Here is a 26,400-nt window from a genome sequence, read left to right as displayed (position 1 = left end):
TCTGAACAAATACCATGTGCCAGGGACTATTTTAAGCTTAGGAGAGCTAGACAGCAATAATAATAATTTTTTTAAAAAATTCAACTGTAAGTAGGAAAAGTGGATATGATCAATGGAATACAAAGAATTTTTAAAAGTAGATGACTTGTGAGGCGGTAGCAATTTTTAGAGTTGATAAATACAGATGGTCTCTGAGAAGAAGATATTCATACCAAGATCCAAAGAATAGAAACTAGTCTCACAAAGATCTGGGGCAGAGGGAAAAGAAAATATAAAATCTGTAAAATGAAAATGAGTTTGGTGTGCATGAAGAACAAAAGATGGCTGGAACAGGAAGAAAAGCAGATACGTGAAGTATAGGTACTAAGAGATATGGATACAGACTTATGCAAGGTTTTGTCAGGGCAGGGAAGGAGTTTGAATTTTATTCTAAGCGAATAATGGATAGCCACTGGAGAATATGAAGCAGAAAAATGAGCTGGTAAAATTTATGTTTTAAAAAGGTAATCTGATTTTGCTGTGTAGAGAATCGATTATGTATAGGAAAAGAACAAAAGTGAAAAAGGAAAATAATATGAGAAGTTCAAGGAGACTTGACTTAGTTTGGTAAAGGGGTAAATGGAAAAAAAGGAGACGGATCTGGGATGTATGTTGAAACAGTTCAGCAAGAGAAGCTGATCAATTGGATGTTAAACATAAAGAAGAGACAAGCTGGGGAGAGTCTATAGTGTTTTTCCTTGATCATCCAGATGGATGGCAGTGCCATCAGCATAGTTTCCTGTTGAAGACGAGACCACTTGGGTTAGATCCTGGCTCTACCACTTAATGCTGTTTGGCCTGTGTGACTGAATAAATTGCTTAGCCTGACTTCTCACTCGTTTCTGAATTTGTGAAACTTGAAAAATAACAATTCTACCTTATAGGTTTACTGTGGGAATTTAATAATGTAATTAATGTAAACTGCTTAAAACAGCTTTTGGAATATAGTACATCCTCAATGAATGCTGCTATTATTATTATTGTTATTGTTATAATTATTATAAGAAAGGTGTGGAAGAAAATGAAATACTCAGACCTGAGAAAATCTGCATATTTTAGCTATTAAATCTGAGATACTCATTAGACATCAATGGCAGAAACACATGAATCTGAAGTTCTGAGGAATAGTCAGTCCAGATGATGCAGTTTTAGAAGTCACTTCCATAGAGCTGGTATCTAGAGCCATGCATGAAATCCCCAAGGAAAACACTGTAGGGAAAAAAAGGGAAGCAACCCAAAACTTATGCTTAATTTCACTTCAGCATTTAGAGATCAGTGTAACATAGGAAGCGAGCAAAGGAGGCTGAGAAGGAACAGTCAGTGAGGGAGAAGGAAATCCTTGGGTGATGCCAAGAAATAAGCATTAAAAGAAGGGACAAGTTACCTGTGTCCTGTGCTATAGTCTCACGCATGATAAGAAAAGAGATGTAAACAATGGAAAGAACAATCTGGAGTTCCTTGGGAATCTTGTCAAGGCTTTTTCAGTAGAGTATAAGAAATCGGAACTTGAATGCCACCCCCTTCAGGAAAGCTTTTCTGAATGTCTAGAATAGATTAGTTCCTTTCTCATTGCACTTGTCATTTCTCTAGCACTTACCATATAGGTGATTGTAAAGAAAGTCAACTTTGCACTAAATCATTATCTATGTAAGATACATCATTTGTGTATTTATTCATTTTCTGTCTCTCCTGATTGCTGGTAATCTACTGAATAGTAGAGATCACATCTATCTTGTTTTCCACAGTATCCTCAATAACAAGCAGAATGCCTGATGCATAATATTGCTTAATTTATATTAAATGAATGGCTGAATAAATAAATTAATGAATGACCCTTCATGACTGTACCTAAAATGCACTTTTTAAAAAACTGACTTCTTCTAACTAATACCCACACTAATTAACACGATTGCTTTCAAGTTATTTATAAGTTTTTGGCATAACTATATAATTGCTTTTATTGAAGGCTACCTAAAATCATTTGGAAGTAGTAAGTAGAATAAAAACAGTAAACAGTCTACTTTTCACTTTATCTATCTAAAGTTTCTTTTTAAAAAGGACAAACAATATCTCTACTCCAGGAGCTCATTTTAGCACTCAATATAAAATTGATTACCACCCAGCCCTTATTAAAACCCAGTTAATACAACTGATATTTGAAAGAAGAAATCTATGGACCAAGTTAAGCATTCATTGCTCTAAATTGGTTTTTAGCTTTATCCTATTATAAGTGAAATGACCAAATATCTTACTTGAATTGTATTTGATTAGTTCTTTGTTAAAACAACATTACAGAAATTGTGGCCATATATTATTATTTCTTTGGCCTAAGGTTTTATATAAATAATCATATATTGTGAATATTTTTACAACTTCTAATGACTCCTAATGACCTATATGGTTTAGGGTTCCAAATAAAAACGAATCATATGAAACATTTCTTTGTAGTACAGAATAAACTTGGTAGTATAGAAAAACTTATAGTGTGAGAAAAAACTGTATAATTTTTTCTGATTAATATGTATGTTTCCTTTAGCTGATAATAACAATTATAAAATGCATTTCATTACCCTTCTTATGTTGCTTCTAGAAGAGTGGGATATAAACTTTTATTCAATTTCAGTAGATAGTAAATGCCTAAGTTTTGTATCTTTTCTCTACAATATAATCATAATTATTCAATATGATTTTAGCAACCTATTTATGCATACTCATGTCACAAATTATCTCTACTATTTTTGAAGAAGAAAGAGTATGAATAAATAAAAAGAGAAAGAATGTCCTCTTTTTCCTTCAGTTAATCCCAGTGATAAGCCACTCTTCTTGGTCTTGCTCAAATAAAACCAATTCTATGAAGACAGTTTTAACTCTGCAAGTATGGATTGACTCGCTCTCCTACATTCCAAGAACACATTTAAATTATAATCATAAAATTTAATGTCTGATTATATATTACTCTCAAATATGATGTGACATTGAGTTTTCTTGTTTGTTTTAGGATTTAGAATCAGAAACAAAATCAATTGCAAAAAAAAAAAGAAGAATGACAAAATATTGTTTCACTTCAGGAATTAATATGATTTTCTTTTTAAGTTATGAGCATTACCTAGACTTTACTCAAACTTCTTGCTACTAGGCTGCTCAGGTTCAAATATAAATTCCAATCACTGCATCCATATTGATTCATCTGATATTCTATGCTTCCTTTTTTGTTGTTCTGATTTTTATTCTTATATATCAAATGACTATATACACATAAATCAATTAATAAACTCAAATTATTATAAAATGTAAAGTAGAATATCATTATTATTCTCAACAATGTTTATGTCTCCCCTCAATGAGAATGAAAACTCTATCAAATAGACTATCTTGTTCTTACTTTTTATCCCTCATAGGAGATATTGCTAGAAATAAATGTTACGTTTGATCACTGACCATACAAAAGTTATATTTATTTGTCTGATTAAAACTGAAATATTCATATCAAGGTTTAAGTAACATTATATTTCCATCAAAAAAAATTCTTGTTTGCCTAAATGAGATCCCAACAGTGGTATAAAATTGTTTTTTCCTCTCTAAAATTAACATAAATTTATTCTAAATTAAGAGAGGTTGTTAAAACATATTTTTAACACTAAATTAGTTAATGTATATTATTCATTCTGGGGATTTGCAAATATATCATTTGGATTGTTTCTATCTTCAGAAACATTGCACAATATCTCGTCTTAATATTAAATGAGTTATTTCATTTTCTTTTACAATTCTTGTCCATGTACATATGTTTATCTTATTTACAATCATAATATTTAATGTTATTTTCCTCTTTTAAGAAAACATAATCGAAATATTTCTTCCTAAGTCTCCAATATGATAATTTTCATTAACTATGAATTAGAACATTAAAGCATAACTCTATTAACATTTATTTATTTAATATATTTTAAAGAACTATGTAATAATGCACTAAATAAGAGAGGACGAAGAATTCACACTGGGCGAGGACAGAGAATGTATGTAATCAAAATTAAAAGAAAGTCTAAACCGTCGCTAGAAGTGTGGGACTGAATGAGAGGTTACAGAGAGCTGTAAAATGAAACTGGAGAACTGAGGTTAGCATACAGAGCCCTGTAGCTTCCTGATGTTTTTCTCAACTTTATTAGCAGTTTTTCTTATCAATACCAATAACATTTCCCATCCAATAATAGTGACAGCCTATGTTTACCACTCCGAAGGAAACCACAAAAGGGTCTTGGTTGAGGAACTAACTCCAACCTCTTCCTAACTTCCTCAGAGCTGGCATCGGAGGTTTTTTTAGTTTTAAAGCTACTTCCTCTTTGCAATAAACAAAATATTTTTCTAAACATGAAATGCTTTAAACTGGAAACTTGGCTGGTAGATAGCTATATGAATTTTATGACTGAAACATTATCACATTTTTACTTATTGCTAAAACAAAGAAAAAAACTTGTAATAGTTCTCCTCTGGGAAGGCAAATTCAAATCGACACTAATTACATTGCCTGCTTCAGATGTCCTGATTTTTTCTGTCAATCATCTAAGAGCAATAGTGTTATAAATAGCCAGTTTGTACACTGGACCCCAAAATTCATTTCCTTCACACCAAAACATCCAAATTAAAACACAACTCAGGATTTCCTCTGATGAGGGATCAACTCTTATTTTTGAGTTGATTTCCAACATTCTCCCAAGTGCAAACTAAAGAGCAACACTTTTAAATCCATACCCAAGAAACCTTGGCTTACCTTGTTATTGTTAGGCAAATCATTAATGATAATAACATAAACCTACAGTCTTTGTTGTAGTACTCCAGTCAGAAGAGCTGCTGATCTGGTTGTGGTAAACCACATTTGCAAAGTGTGTTGAAACAAATGTTTTAATAAATTATTTTTCATTAATTAATTCATTTAAATAGATTTTGATGAGGCCCAGCTCATATTTTAGGGAGAAAGTGACCAGAATATATCTATTCTAGAACAAATGTTCCAGGATGTTCCTACAAGTGTATCACTAAAAGAGTTTTGTACTTTCCCATGTTGAGAGGAGGTCTATAAAGGACAGCTTATCCCTGGTACTGATTATTAGTGTATGATGTGTTTAAGAGAAACAAAGGAACCAGCTAAAAGTTAGATCCTAGACTGCAGTAGAGCCAGAATAAATATTTGACACTGGGAAAATCATCCATCAACACCAACACTGCTTGCCATTTTACAGACCAAACAAGTGATTGAATTCTTCATTTTTTACCTGGTTAATATGTTGTCCTGCAATACAATCATTCAGAGAAAGGATATGGGCATGAATATAGGATTCAGATTGGATCACAATCAAGTCCTCATCTGTTTAGCTTATATTAACATAACAACACAGTTCATTTTATGGAATCTTTATGTGAGTACAACCAATAACATAATGAGGCAATGTAAAAAATAACCAAAAAATTTAAGTGCATGTGCGTGTGTGTGTGTGTGACTTGAGTGGACAGTCAAGCCCTTAAGAACATTATTACCACAATTTAGAATTCCATTTTATATTTTCAATCAATAAATTGGCAATAGGATTTTTCGACTCCAGAAATTCAGGAAAATGAGAACAATAATAAAAATTGAGGTATAAACAAAACTATAATTAAAACTAAATGCAGTGGAGATATTCAAGATCTTCACATTAAAATGTTCCATAAGAAACAAATGACAATATTAAAATATTTAAGAATTAATATGACCATCTCTTTATACATCTTCTAAAATACAAAGTTTTCACTGGTGAAAAGACATTAAACCCTGTGCACTGAAATTACAAGAACATCTGAAGCAAAGCATGATTAGACAATATAGAGAAAGTAATGTGTACTTGAAGAAAGCTACAGAAATATTTTATACCTACATTCATACAGTATATCTATTATATTATCTACCATATTACAAATTAAAAATAGCAAACCTGGAAAAGATCAAGATTTCAAGTTTGCATTGCTAAAATATCTCCTTCAAGACGTATAAACTTAAATGACAAAAGATATTTTTTTTATATTTTGAGTTAGCATAAATATAGGATAATGATTATATAAAAGGAGTTAAAAGGATAATAACAGTAAAGAGGAAAAAACTGATCTCTCAATGACTAAAATATTTGATATTAACAATAATTATAAAAAAGAATATAATTTAAATAATTTTTTCCAAAATATTTTAAAGAATGAAAAAGGAAAGGGCCTCTTTGTGTCCAAATAGCATTATAAATTATACCTATTTAAGTATACCATACAAGATAAGACTTTGAGATCAACAAAGATTAAAAAAATAAAATATTTTGAAATAATTGTACTGTCACAGCAAATATTAAAATAGTACAGATAAAGGTGTTTTATTAAATGATATAGAAATTATACTCCTCAAATTATGATGCTATTAAAAATTAAATTTATATAAGTAGAATACCAAGTATGTCTCTTAAAAATTGATCATTTCATAAAACAATGTTACTTTGCAAATAATTTCTCTGCATATTTTTTCAAAACTAAGTATCTCCACTTTGATTTTGTTATATGTGTATATACATTATTGAATTAAATTCTTTGTCACTTTATGAAATCAATGTATGTTTTCAAGTCAAATTCCACTAAAATACATTTAGACACACTATTTCTATTTATTGTCTGACAGATAATAATTAAAAAGAAACCCAAACATACACTACTCTGGCAAATAATCATTTCACAAAGCCAGTCCACACACATATTCTTGAAGAGAAGGAAAACTTGTTTCTAAGCTCATGACAAACCTCAGAAAATTTTATAGCATTGTAAAAAAGAAAGGTAGAAGGAGGAAAACTGTGTCCAAGGACTAATTCTTCTTTAGAAAGGCCCTGCCATAGTTGCCTTTTATAGTTCTATAAAGCCAAACCAGAAAGAACATTCCTCAACAATGTGAATAATTTTATTACCTTTACTTTTAAATCTTAAAATGAACCCTAGCTGTCTTTCATCTAGTAATTTGTGAACGTATATACTATTGAAAATACCAAAAAATTGGATTCAAACAAAGTCAACAAGCATAGAACAATGGGCAAAACAAAGCAAAGCAAAACAAAACGAGTCAAAACAGAACTATCACATACTTCATGGATTAATGGTGAAAAAAAAAGAGACTTCTTACCAAGTACCCCCAGTCGATAGTTGACTGTGATGACGATCACATTGCCATAACTTGCCAAGACACTCCCATCATATAAATTTCCAGTACCTTCCATATATGAGCCACCATGGATATACACCATCACTGGTTTGGGACCCCCACTGTCCCGAATATCTGAAAAACAAATGGTTGGCAATTGTTCTTATCCTCAAAAAACACACGTAATGAGGCAGAGAATACATTTTTCATTTTGGGGACAGTGTATGATTTTTATATAGCTCTTTAAATTTCTGTTTTTGTTAAAGTGTTTCTTAAGCAACTCATATTGAGAGCTGTTGCAAAAAAGAGCAATAGATATTTATTGTTTACTGTCTAAAATTTTGTTTAATAGTATAAATTGAATTATAATACTTGGACAAATTAAAAGTCACTATGAATTTTAGTCCTTTTTTTGATTAATTACTGACATGACAGTAGAAACAAAAGAAATAATAAAATGATAATGATTCTTTGAACTACTTTTTAAAAATGTTGTAGACTTCATTCAGAAATTATGAACCATAAACTAAGGACAAAAGTAACACTACTATGGTAAATAAAATACTCTGTTTTTCCACTTTTTAATTACTGTATTTTGTTGAATGAATCTTAATTACAGTGAATAATTTATGCTCCTATTTGTGAATGCAATTATAACACTGTTATTCATGTTTCAATTTTTATTTCACTACTTAAGTACTGTCAGATGAATGTGTAAGCAGTAAAGCAATATAGACGCCTGTATTTTTGTTGCTGTATTTAGGGGACTGTCATTTAAAATTATGTCTTAGTTAAGGCCCACTTATCTGCTAATTTTACCTATTCCTACTCTTTTGAAATAGAAAACAGCCTAAATTATATTTTTCAACTTTTTTTGTAACTCTTATACTCTTCTCAGCCTCGCTTTGGTTCTATGATTTTGTCATGTAGACGTGAGACAGGATACAGCTAAGTCCAAGTGTAAAGTGCCACAATTTAGAATGATGATGAAGTAATCTCCATAGCTCTGAACTTTAATCAATTGTATTTACTTTTCTAAGATACTTCCCCCTGATTATGTAGCTTTCGACCAGAATTTTGAAATCATATATAAGGGAAATTGGATAATTTAATTGGTATAAAAATTGACTAATTTCTATAGAAAAATTCTAAACTGTAATTGGACAAACATGATTTTAACAATCATGTAGATTAAAAATTGCATAGTACATGTTATTATGATTATATACACATTTAAAACATTACTATTACATAATAGTCCATCATCTCTTCTACCTACAATTAAAATAAAATTACATCAAGCATATCATATTTTAAAATTCCAATATAAAAGTGTCATTTAAAAGTGTGGTTTTGTTCCTTTGCTTTTGACAGTTTTTATCAAACTTAAATATTTAAGATTGAGGGTTCAGTTTTCAGAATGGGCTAATATAAACTTTGAATAAACTGGTGAGTATTTAAAGGATGCTTTACATTTCCTATAAAAAAAGATTTTTTTTAAAATATAAATGCCTCAAATTTCTATTGTAATAATAAAGTAATTTCTTTAAAGGAAAAGTCATTTTAGGATCAATAATTGCAGCTCAACTGGTTTGTCCAGAATTTCTAGTTGGGAAACTAGCGCACTCCAGAACTGAGAGACTTTTTAAAAAACTATTTTAAGTTTGACTTAATTTAGCAGGAAAACCTAAATGTATTTTCTCTTTAAATCCCTGGGAGAACAATTGGTATTCGCTCATTTGTAAAGATTTGGGGGCTTGTGGAGATGTTAGGTTTACGCAGAGAAAATAATCCTTTTGAATTTTTTAAACTATCCTCCTTAAATGCCTATTTGCTGCATATAGTTTTAGCTCATTCTCCTACTATGGTTGGCACTGAAGAAGCAATAATAAATTATTAAACTGAAATCATTAACTGACTGTTCACAGCAGACACTGTACTCTGCTAATTGTATGCTTGGAGGTAGCACAGAAGGGGGCTGTTTCAGAATTCTTCTTTAATTAAAATTACATAGAATTACAAAGCACCAACTGTGAACAGTAATGAAATCTTGGTAGAACCATTCTGTTCACCTGAAAACAATACAGGCACACATTGAGAAGACCTGCCACAGTTTATATCTAATAATAAAATGGAGTGGACACTGTTAGAAAACACTGAAAATATGACGATAGATTCTAGGAACTATTTTGAGTGGTATCTATTTTTTTTTTAATTAGACTTGAAAAGATTACTGATAGTTTGGGCTGGTTCTAGTTTCCAATTTGTCTTTTCAAATTTCTCAAAGATTTTAGTCTTGCCTAAGAAATTAATATGTCTAACAATTCTTTTCCAGAAAGTTCTATAAAATTCTAATGATGTGTTCTGAACAATATTTATTTTTGCTTGAAATAACTCTGAAATTAATGCTGTATAGGGTATTAATTACCAGAGTAAGTAAAATTCTTGTATAAATACCGTTTATATCGCCAGTCGAATTTGGGAAAATGCTGTATTTCTATTACTGAGCAATTAGAGTTCTTTGATAGTGTTTTATCAGAGTGGGCCATCTTAGATTTATTTTGATAGTGTTTCATTACAGAGGTTTATCCTACACTTTACTTTTCTCCATAGTCTATGGGTGTTTTTGATTATAACAATAAATATAATTAGTTTAAACTGTATCTATATTTACTTTAATTTTGAAAAGAATCAGAATTTTAAAAAATGAAAATAATCAGACAGTCTACTATTAAAAACTATCTGCTAATGCCATGATTTTAATAATAAAATTTGGGGGACCCATTATGTCTTACTGCAAATATATTAGATGTACTTTACTAATTCATAATTTATGACAGCCAATGATTCCCTCTAAAACTTGTCTCATATCTTTTCCTGTATATAAGGTGGAATTCACCTAAGATTTCTGACTTTGCTTGAATAGTTGCTACTGACTTTACTAAAATCAAATGAACACACTCAGAGATGAAAACACTTGCTCTGATTCACTAAAATCACAAATGTTCATAATACATGTTTGTATTTTATGTTGTTGCCATTTTTTACAGCTTTGCTAGGCATCTAGGTGCCTGAAAAGAATGGGTTGTTAAGAGAGAAATACTGATGATTTTTCTTCTAAATTTTTGATAAGAAAGTAATGTAATCAAAATTTTAAGCCAAAGTATCAAGTATCACTAGATCTAGAGCAGTTAATGGGAATTTATTTATGCCTGACAACTAGTATTTGGATCACAATTCCTTTTAATCTTCCTAGTGGACAATTATTTGTCACACAACTCCTTAACTACGTTTACTGGTTTCTTTCTTATTTACAGACTCATGAAGTTTTTAATTGCTCATGTTTTAGAGTTTTTAGAATTTAACACTTTTTAAATTGTGGAATATTACTCAATAAAATCTTTCTCCAATGTATTTAGAGATATTTCAAGATATTTTTGTGCTCCCTACTCATTTTATGAACTTCAGTTATCATTTCAAACCAGCAAAATAATATGGTTGTCTGAATGTTTATTAAACAGTACTTAGAGGTATAATTTTTATTTTAAAAATACAAAAAAATCTACAAACTCTATGTAGAATATAAAATTGCATTTGAATATTGAAATATTAATATTAAAGTATTCTTAGCACAGTTAAAAATTGTTTAAATATCTCTTAAATTCCCAAATGAATTAATAAAAGTATTTATTGCTTTACCCATTTACCACTTTAGATTAGCCTTTTTGAAACTATAAAAATAGACTATAAAATATGAGGTTCTTTTGGTTATTATTAAACACAAATGAAAAGTGACACAATTGTGTTTGGCCTAAAGATGGCAAAAGAACAACGGCAAAAACATAGACGAGATTAGAAGTAAAGACTAGTGCTCCACTAAGAGGCTTGGATTAGTTTAAGTGACTGAAGGGCATGCCTCTGTGTCTCGGGTCATCTCTGAATGCTGTGGCTTAGAAAAGGACTTGGAAATCACGTATAGAATAGAGTTATCAGGAAATAATGGTGAATTCCATTTAAATAACCGGATAATTAGACTTCTGTCTATCTAAATAAGTGGTTTATCAAATAATTTATATTTGTCGTTTTATGTCCATTAATACTGATTCAAAATTTGGAACAAATTAAAGGTGAAAATTGGCCTTGATTTTTCAAGATCAGTCAGGAAAATATTGCAAAAGAAATTGAATAGAAGATGCTCAGACTTCTCTACAGAGGTTTTTATCCTGGAGGGTATTTAAATTTATCTTTCTTCTCTTCTAAACAATTATCAAAACAGCACCATGGAGGAAGAGACTAAACCTGAATCGACTGCTTTGGCATTCTACACTTCTGAGCATTCAGAAATATTTATTGATCTGATAACTTTTATGACTCACTGATTTATTGCTTTAACCGGAATACTGTCAATGTAAATAGGGTTTAAGATATTTTTAATGACTATTTAAAAATGTTACATATGCTTCAAAACAGGTCTTGAAATAGAGCCACATTTACAGGGCTTAGCTTTACTATAGTCACACAGAGGTAGGTATCTTTTGTGATGTCTCACTTGATGCTGTTTTATACTATAAGAAAAAATCACATTAAATCAGTAATAAAAATATTTTTTTAAATAGAATAATGAGGTATACTAATTCTATGAGTACTTTGAGAAATTTTGGAGTTTGCAAAGCTACACTCTAAGAAGTCCTTTATACTTAGATTAAAAAATGTCTAGGAGTTAAAGAATGTTTAACAAGTCCCAAAGCCCCCAAGTAGAAGCAGTCTTCTTTAGAGCACTGGAAACAGTAAATTGTGTCTTCAAAGTCAAAAAATTTCCTGAGTGTTTGAATATTTCAAATTTCTAACAGTGTTTTTTTTTAAAAAAAAAAATCACAATTTATATTTTGATAATATTTATTTTTATTTATTTAGCATTCAAAATTATAACTCTTGGTAGCTACAATGATTTATCTCAAATATTAATGATTGCTTTGTGTTTAATCTTTAATTCACTGTTGGGGTTCATAGTAAATAACTTTTTAATCAAAGGTCAAAAATTTCATGACAAAATAATTCTTAAATATTAGAAAATTATTAGCATCCAATTTAATTTTTATGCTTTCAATACTTCTATAATTTTTCTACTATGAAGTAGTTTATTTAATACATATCTCAATAAAAACAATTCAAATTGTTAGTAAGGATTTATTCATTCTTAATTGTACTTAATGGAACTAGCACTTCTGCTGGCCTGCTTGTAGATTATTTTATTTTGGAAAACCTTTCTTAGCATATTATTAACATCTTTATGAGATTTAGTTTCTAAAATTCTGAGAATTACTTTTAAACCTGGAATTACGCTAATCATTTCGTTAAGAATTATAACTAAGGTAGTATTAAAAAAAAAAAGGCTGGAATTAAAATCAAGATGAACTGAAAGAATCAATGGGCCTTTCTACACACTCCACTTAACACTAGGTAAAGTCCACATTGGAATAAGAAATGTCAAATCAATGTAGTGTGTACTTAGATTTACAGAGAAAATCAGAATTATGTCATAAGGAAGCTGAAAAGAGAAAAACCTGTTTTGATATTAATAAAGTAGGAAATGTTTTATTACTTATAGTTGGCAATGTTTTGGAAATCAGAATATTTTTATCTGCCAATCTAGAATTATGTGCCTTTGAAATGAAAAGATATTCATATAATCTTGTTTAGGTTTTACCCAAAATATGCACTATTTGGGGTCCAGAGTATTTTAGCTGTCATACAATGTTCACTACAGTTATCTCAATAGATGTGATCTTTTATCTATAAAATTTCACTTATTTATGTGAGATTTAAGCAAATCAACAAAAACTATTTTTTAAAACTAAACTTTATTGCTCAAGAAACACTTTATATCAGCTTTTATTTTTGTCCTGTTATTGTGTATGGGATTCTTTTTAAGCAAATAACAAATATAAAAATTAAATACATTTTAATATTGGGTAAGATATTTACATATATTAGAAAACATGCAGAATGGGTACAGAGAGACTACAAGGGGAGAGGTTGTTAGTTCAAAGAATATGGACAAATTTCAGTCAAAACGTGGGATGAAACATATCAAAAGTCAGTTCAAGAAAACAAAGAAAAATGCCCCTCTTTTTAAAACATTTTAATGGTTGGTATCAAAATGTAAAACTTAACATTCATTTTTTAAAAAATTAAAAATGTATATTTATATGTAACAACAAGCAAGAAGACAAAACACATCAAAAACGGGAATTAAAAACAACTTTGTAAAAAAAGACAAGAAGTAAAAAAATAGAAAGGGGTGGAAAAAGTGACTGAGGCCCTTGTCATGCAAATAGATTTGGTGGAAAAAAATACCTTCATCTTCAGCACCGTCATTATCACCTAAATCATCTGTCTGTTTCTTTGTAAGGGGACCTAGGATTGAGAACGGAGAAATGGAGGAAAAAAAAAAAAAGACAATTCAAGAATAAACAAGACTGAGGGGAAAAAAATAAATGTAAATACTAAAATTCTCAAGGATATTTTCAAAAAGAGTGGGGAAATGTTTAAGTCAAAGTTGATTATCTATTTTAAGAGAAAAATCCCCTTCCCCAAAATATCTCATAGAAGATTTGATTTGTGATTATTTCCATCATAAAAAAAAAATACATTCTGGTTTGCAAATCAAGTCATAAGCAAGAAAATGATTTTTTAAAATACCCATTGCATATAAAAAAAGTAAACAGTTTTATTAGCTGAAAGACCTTAACTTATTCAGTGTCCTTTCTAATTAAAATTGGTGATAACAGTAAAAAAAAAAAAGTAAGCTAAAGTCATTCTTTAATTTGGGACAATATATTAACATTGAGGAAAACAGAGATATGAACATTTTTAAGGTGTTTTTTTTTCTTTTTTCTCTGTTTTTTGTAAGAGCATTAACACTTGGGTTTAACGCATTTTTATATCATACATTATTCAAAACTGTGACTTTTTAAAATTACTTGTCATCACACAAATATTTCCCCATGTGTTTTGATTAAATATTAGCTATAGATTTAAAACATTTGCAAACTGCACAAATGTATGAACAGGTAATCTCATCACTCAGAAGAGCAAAGGTACCATCAATGGAAGTCACTGTTGAGCAATTAAGGTAGTTACAAAGTCAGGGCTTATATTTCATAATCAATTTAGGAATATAATGGAACCATGCCCTAGTGCAATTTCATGCCCAGTATAGTTATTTATAATGAGATCATGTCTTTGGAAAATAATTGTATTAAAACACTGTGAATGTTTAATAAATGTTTTATTGTACTTAACAATACTAATTTGCTAGAATACAGGAGCACACCAAAGGGGAAGTCGAAGGCCACATGAAAGTAATTTTAAGCGTCACATATTGACATATTCAGCACAAAAAATGCAAGTGAAGCCCCACATACCTTTTTGTTTTCACAACCACTTAATTTGTATGACATATCATAATCTTCATGCAAAAAGCAATCATTACAAACACAGGACACTCAAGTTAAAAGACAGCCAACCACATAGCAGTAAGCAAGAGAATTTGTCATGCATAAAAAAGTCGCAGAAAAAGAAAGGGAAAAAAAGACTGCAAGTCATGTGATTTCAGTAATGTAAAAAGTAAAGAAGCAGGCATTAATTCTAAGCACACTTCATAGGAAAAGATCGTTAAACATTTTTTAGAACGATTTCTAAGTCTATTCAGCAATTACTGTGCATTATGTTTATAATTCATAACTATACCTAATCTCATAACCCTCAAAGAATGAAAAACATTCCAGAAAACTGAAAAACATAAGATATAATACAGTTATGGTTCATCACCTTAGAGAGATTGCCTTGAAAAATAGCAAGAAGTGGCAAAGATCAAAAGATTGGAAATGGAGAAATTGATTACAGGACCTGTTGACTACTCAGTTGTAAGGTCATGGTTTCAAAGTCATTTCAAATACAGACAGAAGAGCTGTACACAGTCATTTAAATGACATACATTTATAATCACTCCCAAAAGTAATCATTCCATTTAGAGAAAATCTAGATAAAAGCAATAGTTTATGTTAATTGGCACTTAGTTACAAGTTCACAAAAATCTACATTTCTTCAATATAACCCTATTGGAACATAAAAAGAACCCTCATATTGTCTAATATTCATACAACAATGTTGCTATATTTCTGAAAAATAGAAAATTTTAACTTAAATTTTAAAATTGACGTTATTAGAATTATATTTGAAATATTTCCGATTTAAAAATGTAAAATATCAGACTTTGAAAACTGTATTTTCAAGCTTTTTATTTTTCTGTAATTACCTAAAGCAGTAAAGGAATAGAATTCAACAAATATATTTTCTTGCTCTTTTATTTTCAAGGACTTTACATAGCAGTTTGGTTTTTGGATTTATTTACTTGTTAACAATACAGATTAAGTATAGTGGTAATTGTTTATTACTGTCAAATCATTATCTACTTTCAAATTTCAGTTAAATTACTTAATTTGCTTTATTCTTGGCTGTATTAAGAAATCACTAATGTGAGTTCAATTTTTTTTTTTTTTTTTTTTTTTTTTTCTGAATCATCGCTTCACTAATATTTGGAGACATATAAAACCTACCACAATTAAATTAAGTCACTCTCTTCATTTTTTTCAGGGTTTTATAAGATATCTCTCTTGGAGATTTCAGATGAAAGTGTCCCCAAGTGTACCCAAGGCAATTTACATGACCTTTGGAAATCCTTCAGGTTCTACAACCATGAGCCAATAGTTTTATGCACTTTGCACACCCACAGAATTGCTAGTTCTTGGTCTACATGAGATGTGACAGTAAGAGAATTTTTATTAAAACATAATCTTCCACTTGTTTGAATGTGGGACATAGTTCTTTGTTGCATTTTGACTCTCAGTTTGTGCAAGGAGAGAAGCCATGTAAATAATACGATATACACAATGCGAATTTTTCCACGGAGAAATGGTTGAACCAGCTTTTTGCTATATATTTATTATCACCTTCCTTACTTAGGAAGCTTCATATCTCTTAACTTATGTGGGGTAGTGATTACATACATCTACTGCATGGGACATCTTTCACTGTAGTAAATCTGAAAGGTTAGAAACAGATATAGATAATGCTTCAGCATCATAAATAGATGGAGACATCATTATCCTAGAGAAGAATTAAGTCGAATTCTCCCAACTAAAGAATTTCATTTACTGAAGACTAAATAAAACATTATGATTAGATGATATTAAATTGTTCCCACAGTATGGGTTCTAACAATATTTGTGATTTCAGCATAACTGAGTTATTATCTTAATAATTTTTTACACATTTGATTTTTATAGGTTCTTTGGGAAAAAGAGGGCTAATTACAATTTTTTGGTGAAATTGACTTAAAAAAGAAGGAAAACATTTCTTTTATATCCTATGCCTAAAGCCACTGAGAATAATATCTGAGATATTTATATATGGTTTACATGATTGCAAATTGAGAAAGTCAACTTTGGTTTCTCTGAAGAAGCCTCAATAAAGTACATCTATACCAGTGGATTACAGAAACAGATTCCTACAGGATCATAAGATTCCTTATTCCCAGGCTGGAAACAAAACAGCCCATTGCCTTGCCTTGAACTTTCTCCTTTCTAGGATATCAGAAACTCTGGTTCATTTTCCTCCTTCATCCTAAACTGTTATAATTGATCGAAGTACTGACATTGAAAATTTAAATAGAAGGAAAATATCGTAAGATTTTTAAATAGAAGGAAATTATCGTAAGATTAATAGTCATAATTTTCTTATGACTATTAGGCAACCACATTTTAGTGGCCACAAATTCTTGCAAGTTGATCAACGTGAATTTTCCAAATGGTAAGACATTTATCCTTCAACAGAAATAACAATAAGTAACAACATTTCAACTCCGGCTTATGTCTGTTTTAAACGACAAATAGTGCATTTTCAATACCAGCAGTTTATATGGGTATCTTACAGCACCAAGATATAAAGCAAGAGAGTCTTCGAAAACCTAAGTGTAGAAGTGATTTATGCTACCTTGAAACTCTATAGGGTCTGTGCTCCTTGAAGAACGCACACATAACTCTCATTAGAGTTAATAGGAAAGTAGACCTCATGTCATTTTGAAAGGGAGTGAGAGTAATTACTATATTTTATATCTCCTATAGGCAATAAATAGATTCAGTGGTGAAACAACAGTACCAAGGAAGGTAAAGGGAACTTCTAACCATGAACTTTTAACTCAGTTAAATCCAAAATAGTTCTTTTGCAATTAACATAAGCATGATTCAAAGTATCAGCCTTTAAAAAGGACATTCTTACATTTCAGAATCTGACCATGAGCCTTAATTTTTTTAAAAAAGGAATAAAAATATCAGCATTTCTCCGTAGTTAACTGAAGAATAATTATGAGCTTCAAAATAATTATTATCCAGCCATATTAATGCTGCTTTTTATCATTCCCTTTGATGAAGGGTAATATAGTTTAGGTCTGAAATACATTAGAACAGATTATGCCTTCCTTCATTATGGGTTCAATTCAGCAGATATTATCTGTACTCTGTGTCACACATATCTGCAAGAGGCAAGTAGGTTGAAGATATTATTAGCTCCTGACTTAGAAAGTTGGCTATGAGAAATACATCTGTTTTTAACAGAACAAGTCTTTGAAATTTTTATGATTATTTAGAGCTCCAGGCTCCAGTGAGTCCCATCTTGATAGATGGAAATCTCTGGTGACCTTGCTCTCCTCTTTCCTCACACTCTTTACCAAGCACCCTTTGGGATAAATTGACTCTGAAGAATTCTTCAGAATGGGAGAATTTAAAGATGTGGCCATTGTTGTTCTGGAACAATTGAAAATAGGCTAAATATTTTCATGAAAGTTTTTAGGAGAAATTATAGTTTATAAAAATAGCATCAAGGATGGAAAAAAGATCTAACTATATCTGCTTCATATGGAGGACAATGCCAGAATTCAATACATTTTAAATAAAAATTACAGTATGCTGCCATATTTTTTTCCCAAATTGATGAACATTAAAATGCAATGAGTTTAAGAAATTAAACATCACAGCACTTGGTGTCATTGTAAAGCTATCAAATTTTTCCCATTGAAATTTAGTCAATTTTATATAACTATAATATATACCTCTTGAGAATACAGAAATGAGTGAAGGTGAATGATTTAGAATAATATTTATTATTTTGGTACTACTGTATTTAACTGAAAGTAATCACAATTCTTAAACTATGGATTATATGAACGGATATAAAGAAATCAAAGATGAAAAGTAATTTTCTTTCTTGAGATTTTTTTTCCATTAAAAAGATAACATTTTGGAGTAATGTCAAAAATCTGCATCATAATAGAATTAAAAAATAGTGCAAACTGCTGCAATGAGATATTGAAAATAAACTTTGGAACAACTGACAGTTTCAAAGGAATCCATATCTTTGCAAATTTTGAAGGCACTACTATGTCATTCATGATGTTTGAGTATCTTTCAGGTGAGCTGCATGCTTAGGCTAGTGGTTCATATGTATACGTGCTATGGAAGAGACCAGCTTCTAAGAGTATGAAAGCAGCAGGCATGCTCTATCTTTGTGTTGAAAGAAATGACCCACGCGCACACAAACATATTCCCTCAGTTCTTCAGAAGCAGAGCACAGCTTAAAACATGACTTTTGAGAAAAAGAGAATCTGATGTTAAAACAGGGAGAGATGGGAGAGAAGTCATTCCAGACCAAGTATATTGAGAAGAGCTTATTTATAATTATAATAAAGAAAATTCTTTTCTTTATAAAATTACTTTAACAACACTTTGAAGTTAAAAGCAATCCTATCTAGAATCAAAGTGATAAAATCTGGAGGAAAAAAATATGTAAATAAAAAGTAGAATAGGCTACTTACTACTTGCTAATCTGAGCATCACCACATTTGCACAAGCTTATTACTTCTTTAACACTATATTTGTTTGATTTATTAAAATGCTGATGCACTATTTTTATAGCATAGAGAATATCAGAATAATGTTTTTTTTTTTTTCCTCATCTGGGTCAATGTAACTATGTGTTCCATAAACTCTTTTATACTTTGTGAAGACATACTCACCATGGCTTTCCACACATTACTCTAAGATGCACCTGCATTATGGTTAGGACAAAAGTGCCACAGGATGCTCAGAGATGTATCAGCAAGGCTTGAGGACTGGGATAACATCAATAGTCCAACTTCCTTGGTATGGCTGCAGTATTCAGTCATCCAACCACTCAACAAATATATATTATGCAAGGTGCTCAGGATACGTGGTGAGGAAAACAGGCAAGACCCTTACCCTCATGCAGATTAGCTTTTTTTTTTTCAGAAAAAGAGACATTAAGCAAATAATCACACACATAAACATGTACCTACAAATTGTATTAAGAAAAAAGAATCTTAGTGATGAGAGGATTATACAAGGGGACCTAGCTGACCTTAAGAAGTCTTCACTAAATAAGCGCAGTGTGGCCTAAAGACTAAAGAAGAAGTCAATACCAAAGGGGCTGAGGATGGGTAGGTAGAATGAGAAGAAAATTCCAGCCAGAAGACTCAGCATGTGAAAAGGTCCTAAAATGAGGCGGAGCCTGGAAGTGAGTGTAGCTGAAATATAGGAACTAGAACAGAGAGTAGTAGTAGCTAGACAGGCATCAATCAGAGCCTACAGCTCATCTTGCCTGAAGTGTTTTGTCATAGTCCTAAAAGCAATAAGAAGCCATTTAAAGGGATTAAATATGCATTGGTAAACTCTGCCCTATCTGAATCTTAATCAAAAAATCAGAAAAAGGTAAAGTTGTTCTAAGAAATATGGCTGAGGATGTTTTATACAGAAGTCTGCATTTTGTTATCATCAGATAAGAATAGCCTTATTAGAAGAAATTAAATGATAGCAAAGGATTCTATAATGTCTTATGTTATTTCTGTTTGAAAATAAAATTAAAATCATGTAAAGTAAATCTAAGATTTCAGAACATCTAAAATTTTATAAATATTTTTAAAGTTTTTTTAAAATTTGTATTGAAAGTTAAATTTGCTTTGTCCAAGAATTAGCATACTGAGAATTAATGAATCCTAATTATTCTTACATTTACACAAAGATAGCTATTTCACAAGGCATTTCTGTTTGAATATCTCATCTCCAGTATAGTACAACAAGAATGACCATCATCACATCCACCTCAAAGCTAGTTTTACCTCCCAACACAAGTTTTGCTTACAGAGGTATAAACCCCTCCCTGTTTCCAAGCTCTAAATCCTCAAATAATCTTTAACTATTTCTTCTTCTTTTCTCTGGTCTTAGACACATTTCATCAATTTTTCAAAAAAAAATATGTATTCCTATCATTCTTTCCAATCTTTTTAGCCTATTATTTGTCTATATGTCTAACTTATGCAGCAGCGTCATGGTCATTTCCACTGCCATCCAGACTCTAGACTGTCTCCCAAACCATTTCATATACTATAGGTTTTTAAAGTAGTAGATTATAATGGTGGCAAACCCCAAAAGAGAAAGCTTTAAATAAATTATCATCAGCTAAAATGCATACATATTTGACTCTTTTTAAGACTAAAGTTGCAAGCATTCCAATAGAGCAGGCACTCAAAAGCGTATACAACAATCTTGTACTGTGAGTTTTAAAATAGCTATAACAAGACAGATGAAAACTATATTTTAGCACTCATTTTTATGTTTTAGAAATTCATGAGAAAAAATATTTTTTTATTCAAAATAGAAACAAATCTTTTAAAATATGTTTTTAAATGAAGTTCAGATTACTGTTCATTAAACACCACTTTCATTGTTTCACTACTCTGTTTAAAAGTCCTTCCAATCTCTTTATCATTTATTATTTTAGACTAAATACCCCAAACTGAACCATAAGATCCTCCTTACTCTTTCTAGATTTTATCTCTTCATTCCACTGCTTTCTAAAACACATATTTTTCTGAATTCTACCAAACAGTTAAGAAGAAATAGTACCCATCTGTCTCAAACTCTTTGAAAAAATAGAATCGAAGAGAGCACTCCCATACTCATTTTACAAGGCCAGGATTACCCTAATACCAAAGCCAGACTAGTACACCCCAATAAAGGAAAATGAGAGACCGATATCTCTGATGAACTGCAACAATCTACAATAAAATATAAGCAAACTGAATTCAATAATACATTAAAAGGATCATACACTTTGATGGAATGAAATTTATTCCAGGGATACAAGGATGGTTCAACATCCACAAATCAATCAATATGACTCCACAATAACAAAATGAAGGATACAAATCATACCATCATCTCAATAGATGCAAAAAAAAAAAAAAAAAAGAAAGAAAAAGAAAAAAAAAAGAAAAAGAATTTGACAAAATTCAACATCCTTTTGTGATAAAAACTCTCAACAAACAAAGAGGGAAAAGTATACAGCTAATGTCATATTCAGTTGTGAAATACTGAAAGCTTTTTCTCTAATATCAGTAACAAGGCAAGGATGTCCACTATCACCACTTCTATTCAGCATAGTACTAGATCTTCTCCAGAGAAATTGGGCAAAAAAAGAAAGAAAGAAAACGTATCCAAAAAAGAAAAGTAAAATTGTTTCTATTTGCTGATGAAATAACATTATACATGAAACCTTAAAGATGTCACTAAAAAAAATAAAATTAAATTAATAAATGATTTCAAGAAAGTTGCCTGGTACAATATCAATATACAAAAATCAATTGTGTTTCTATGTACCAATAATATAATATCTGAAAGACAAATGAAGTAAACAATTCCATACACAATAGCATTAAAAAGAATAAAATACTTAGGAATAAATTTAACCAAAGAGGCAAAAGATCTATGTGCTGCTGAAAACTATAAGACATTAATAAAAGAAATTGAGAGGATACAAATAAAGGAAAAGGTATTCCATGTTCATAGATTGCAAGAATTAATATTCTTAAAAATTTATATTCTTAATATTATTAAGAATATTAAAATGCATATTCTTAAATTCATATTACTCAAAGCAATCCACACATTCAATGCAATTCCTATTAAAACCCCCAATAACATTTTTCACAAAAATAGAACAAACAATTCTAAAGTTTGTATGGTACCACAAAAGATCCTAAATAGTCCAAGGAATCTTAAGGCAGAAGAACAAAGCTTCCTGATTTTAAATCCTACTACGAAGCTTTAGTAATCAAACCAGTATGGTTTTAGTATAAAAAACAAACACAGATCAAAGGAACATTCCAGAGACTGAGAATACACAATGGGAAAGAATAGCCTCTTCAATAAATACTGTTGGGAAAATTGGATATACAAAAGAATAAAACTGGACCACTATCTTACACCATAATCAAAATCAACTCGAAATGTACTAAAAAATTAAATATAAAACATGAAACCAGTATACTCATAGAAGAAAGCATTGGTGATGAGGTCCTTGACATTAGTCTTGCAAAGTTTTTATTTTTTATTTGACACACACAAAAAAATGCAACAAATGCAAAAATAAACAAGTGGGACTATATCAAACTGAAAAGCTTCTGCACAACAAAAGAAACCATCAATAAAATAAAAAGGCAACCTATAAAATGGGAGAAAACACTTACAAACCACCTATCTGAGAAGGGGTTAATATCCAAAATATACAAGGAACATACTTACTACTTAATAGCAAAATAATAACAATAATAATAAAATAACCCATTTAAAAATAGCTAAGGGACCTAAATAGACATTTTTCCAAAGAAGACCTGCAAATGGCCAATAGGTACAGGAAAAAGTACTCAACATCACTAATCACTAGGGAAATACAAAATAAAACCAAAATATCACTTCATATTTGTTAGGATGATGATTATCAAAAAACAAGAGATAACAAATGCTGGTGAGCATATGAAGAAAAGGGAACCCTGTGCTCTGTTGGAATCCTTGTGCATAGCCACAGTGAAGAACCATCTAGATGTTCCTCAAGAAATTAAAAATTGAACTACCATATGATCCAGCAATTCCACTTCCAAGTGTATATAGACAGGAAACAAAATTATTATCTCAAAGAGATATCTGTAGTCTTGTGTTCATTGTGGCATTATTCACAATAACCAAGGTACAAAAAAACCAATGTCTGTCAGAGGATGAATGGATAAAGAAAATAAGGTGGAGATGGATTAGGTAGGTATGTAGGTAGGTAGGTAGGTAGATAGATAGATGGATAGATAGATGATAGATAGATAGATAGATAGATAGATAGATAGATGATTGATAGATAGATGATAGATAGATAGATAGATAGATAGATAGATAGATAGATAGATAGATAGATAGATAGATAGATAGATAGATAGATAGATAATAGATAGATAGATAGTCGCTAGCTCGCTTAGCTAGCTCGATAGATATAGCTCGATGATCGCTCGCTAGCTGCTGCCTAGCTGATGTCGCTGCTGATGCTACTAGTAGCTCATCGCTGCTGATAGCTCGCTAGCTGCTCGTCGCTCGCTGCTCGCTCGCTCCTCGGCTCGCTCGCTCGCTCGCGCGCTCGCTCGCTCGCTCTCGCTGCTCTCTGCTCGCTTCCGCTCCTGCTCGGTCGCTCGCTCGCTGCTCGCTCGCTCGTCCCTCGCTTCGCTCGCTGCTCGCTATCGCTCGCATCGCTCGCTCGCTCGCTCGATATATAGATAGATAGACAGATAGATAATAAATAGAGGAATATTATTCAAAATGAAAATCTTTTCATTTTTGGTAACATGGATGGACTTGGAGAGCATTATGCTAAGTGAAATAAGCCAGAGAAACACAAATACAACATGGTATCATGTATATACGGACTCTTAAAAAAAAAAAGTCAAAAGTCAAACTTATAGAAACAAAGTAGAAAAATGATTGCCAGGGTCTGGGGATTGGAGAAAATAGAGAAAGTTTAGTAAAAAGGGTAAAACTTTCAGTTATAAGATAAGGTCTGAGAACCTCATATATAAAATGGTGCCTAGAATTGAAATTTTCTATATTGTAGTATATGACTGAAATTTTCTAAGAGAGAAGGAGTTAACTGTTTTCACCTGAATAAACAGAGTAAAAATGTGAGAAAAAAACAATAAACAAATTACGACTTCTTCCATTGTGACTCTTGTCACTGTTACACAAAAAAACTGACCTAACATCCACATCCTATGTATTTTACCCATAGAGTTGATTATTTCAAGTTAAAATCAATTCACTTTAAAGAGGAGGAAAGAGGGTGGATGAGCATAGAGAGTATCATCTAGAATATGTAAAATTTTTTCACATTGATAGAAAAGAGTACCAGTGTATATTTTGGCCTAAACTGCTGCCTTCGGGATATGAAATAGAGGTAGTTCCACATTGTTCAGCAGTAGATAGTGAAAATACTTTAGTTCTTGGACATTACTACGTTTTATCTCTATAGGCGAGATAAATGAACTGAATCAGTAACTAGTGAAATCTTATTCTCTGAGTGGATTGATTCTATTTTACCACACAAGCTGAAGTCTGTCCAAGACACAGTTTTGTATTCTCTCTCACTTGATAGAATAAATATTAAGTTTACACTAGACAATATAGAAACACTTGTGAATCAGGTAATTATGCATCCAGACTCACTGGACACTAGAGCTAAAACGTACCCTACTGAGTGACTATCAAACTCTGTCATTTCGTAGATCCTCAAGAAAACAAAAGTAGAGTGTTAACTGATTTTGCCCAGGCCACAAAGCTCATCTACATCTCATGTTTCTTATTACTCTATCCATACGGAAACACTAAGTAGAACAGGCTTAGCTTCATGGTGGCAAGGCAGTCTGGAAGAAGGTAGAAAACAGGGTCTATTCAAAGGAGAACATCAGATTTGACCCGAGTCTGTTACTTAGTTGCAGGAGTGTGGACTCCAAAGTGCCCTGGGGCCCAGAAGCTGTGTTACAGTGGCCCGCACTGTACCCAGAGCCCATAGTTGTATGTGATGAGTTCAAGTTCTCTGGTGAAAGTGACCAAAGTAATAACAAAAGGCCTGCGTTCTACTTTGAGCTCTGCCATTTAAATAGGTGATGCTCTCTATGACATTATTCAAGTCGCTTCATATCTGAGTCTTCTTTTTAGCTGTAAAAAGGAAGAGACATATCTTCTAATTACTTTGAGAGATCATTGTAGGATCAAATGAGATGGTGTTTTGTGAATGCACTGAAAAAGGGCTTCACACATAACGTGGAAGGTTTGTATTTTGGCATTAGGTGAGTTGGAAATAATGGGGACTACTAATTACAAAAGAAATTGTTATGACACAAAGGACTGGCTGTATCAAGTACTCAAATGGAAAGTATTTATGTTATCCAGAAGTAAAAAGTCCATATGTATTAACTTTTCAAAATTAAAATCCTCTTGCTTCCTTATGTTCCAATTAAGAACACAGATTCTAGGATCAGATTTCCTGATGTTTCTTCCTGGCTTCACTATCCTACCTGCTGTCTGACTTTTGGCAAGTTACTTGATAATCCTGGCCCTTAATTTAACCATCTGTAAATTGCAGATAGAAATAATACCAAGCTCATAACCTTATTTAAGAGATTAAAGGTGATTATGTAAGTGTAGGTCTTAAAACAGTAACTGGCATATTTTAAGGACACAATAAATATTAAGAATTATTATTAAAACACAGTAAATGAAATATTAACCAACTAGATTAACTGATACTAGTGCAATTGGAGGAGAAAAATACATATTTTGTGGTATCTTTAAAAAAGTGAAGATTTCAAATATATTTAACAAAACATTTACCCACCTAATATTTACTCATTATAGGTTTGAAATTGATTACCAGAAAATGAAGATTAAAAAAAAACAAAAACACTTTTTCTTTTGTGGTAAAATGTCAGGTCTGAGTTTACAGCATTTGAAAAAAAAAAGTGCAGAAAATTTAAAAGCAAAATGTCACAGCAATTCTTTACTTCCATTGTAATAATACTCACTAAGGGGAGAGTTGACAGGTTTGAGACAAGCTAGCATTCATTTCTAATACTTTTTCTAGTTAAAATGCCATTTTTTTGTGTGGAAAGGTAAAAATGATATTCTAAATTAAAATTATACTTTTAAATTATTTGAATA

The 26,400-nt window shown here is 31.0% G+C and overlaps 1 protein-coding gene across 17 annotated transcripts in view; it reads right to left on the bottom strand.

The window, feature by feature from the left end:
- NLGN1 (neuroligin 1) overlaps nucleotides 1-26,400 on the bottom strand; it is a 732,068-nt gene that overhangs the window by 401,472 nt on the left and 304,196 nt on the right. For 12 of the 17 annotated variants that reach the window (XM_036219182.1, XM_036219181.1, XM_036219186.1 and 9 more), the window contains 2 exons: nucleotides 13,595-13,654; nucleotides 7,220-7,372 (listed from right to left, as the gene is read on the bottom strand). The exons of 1 other annotated variant lie outside the window; for it this stretch is intronic. In XM_036219182.1, the coding sequence (XP_036075075.1) occupies nucleotides 7,220-7,372; nucleotides 13,595-13,654 (213 nt within the window). The remainder of the gene's footprint in view (nucleotides 1-7,219; nucleotides 7,373-13,594; nucleotides 13,655-26,400) is intronic. 4 more of the 17 variants (XM_036219192.1, XM_036219194.1, XM_036219191.1 and 1 more) reach the window with 1 other exon arrangement.

The sequence above is a fragment of the Rousettus aegyptiacus genome, unplaced genomic scaffold (assembly GCF_014176215.1).
Source record: "Rousettus aegyptiacus isolate mRouAeg1 unplaced genomic scaffold, mRouAeg1.p scaffold_m13_p_4, whole genome shotgun sequence".
Lineage (NCBI taxonomy): Eukaryota > Metazoa > Chordata > Mammalia > Chiroptera > Pteropodidae > Rousettus > Rousettus aegyptiacus.
The sequence above is the reverse complement of the archived record's forward strand: the minus strand, read 5'-3'. Positions and strand labels throughout refer to the sequence as shown.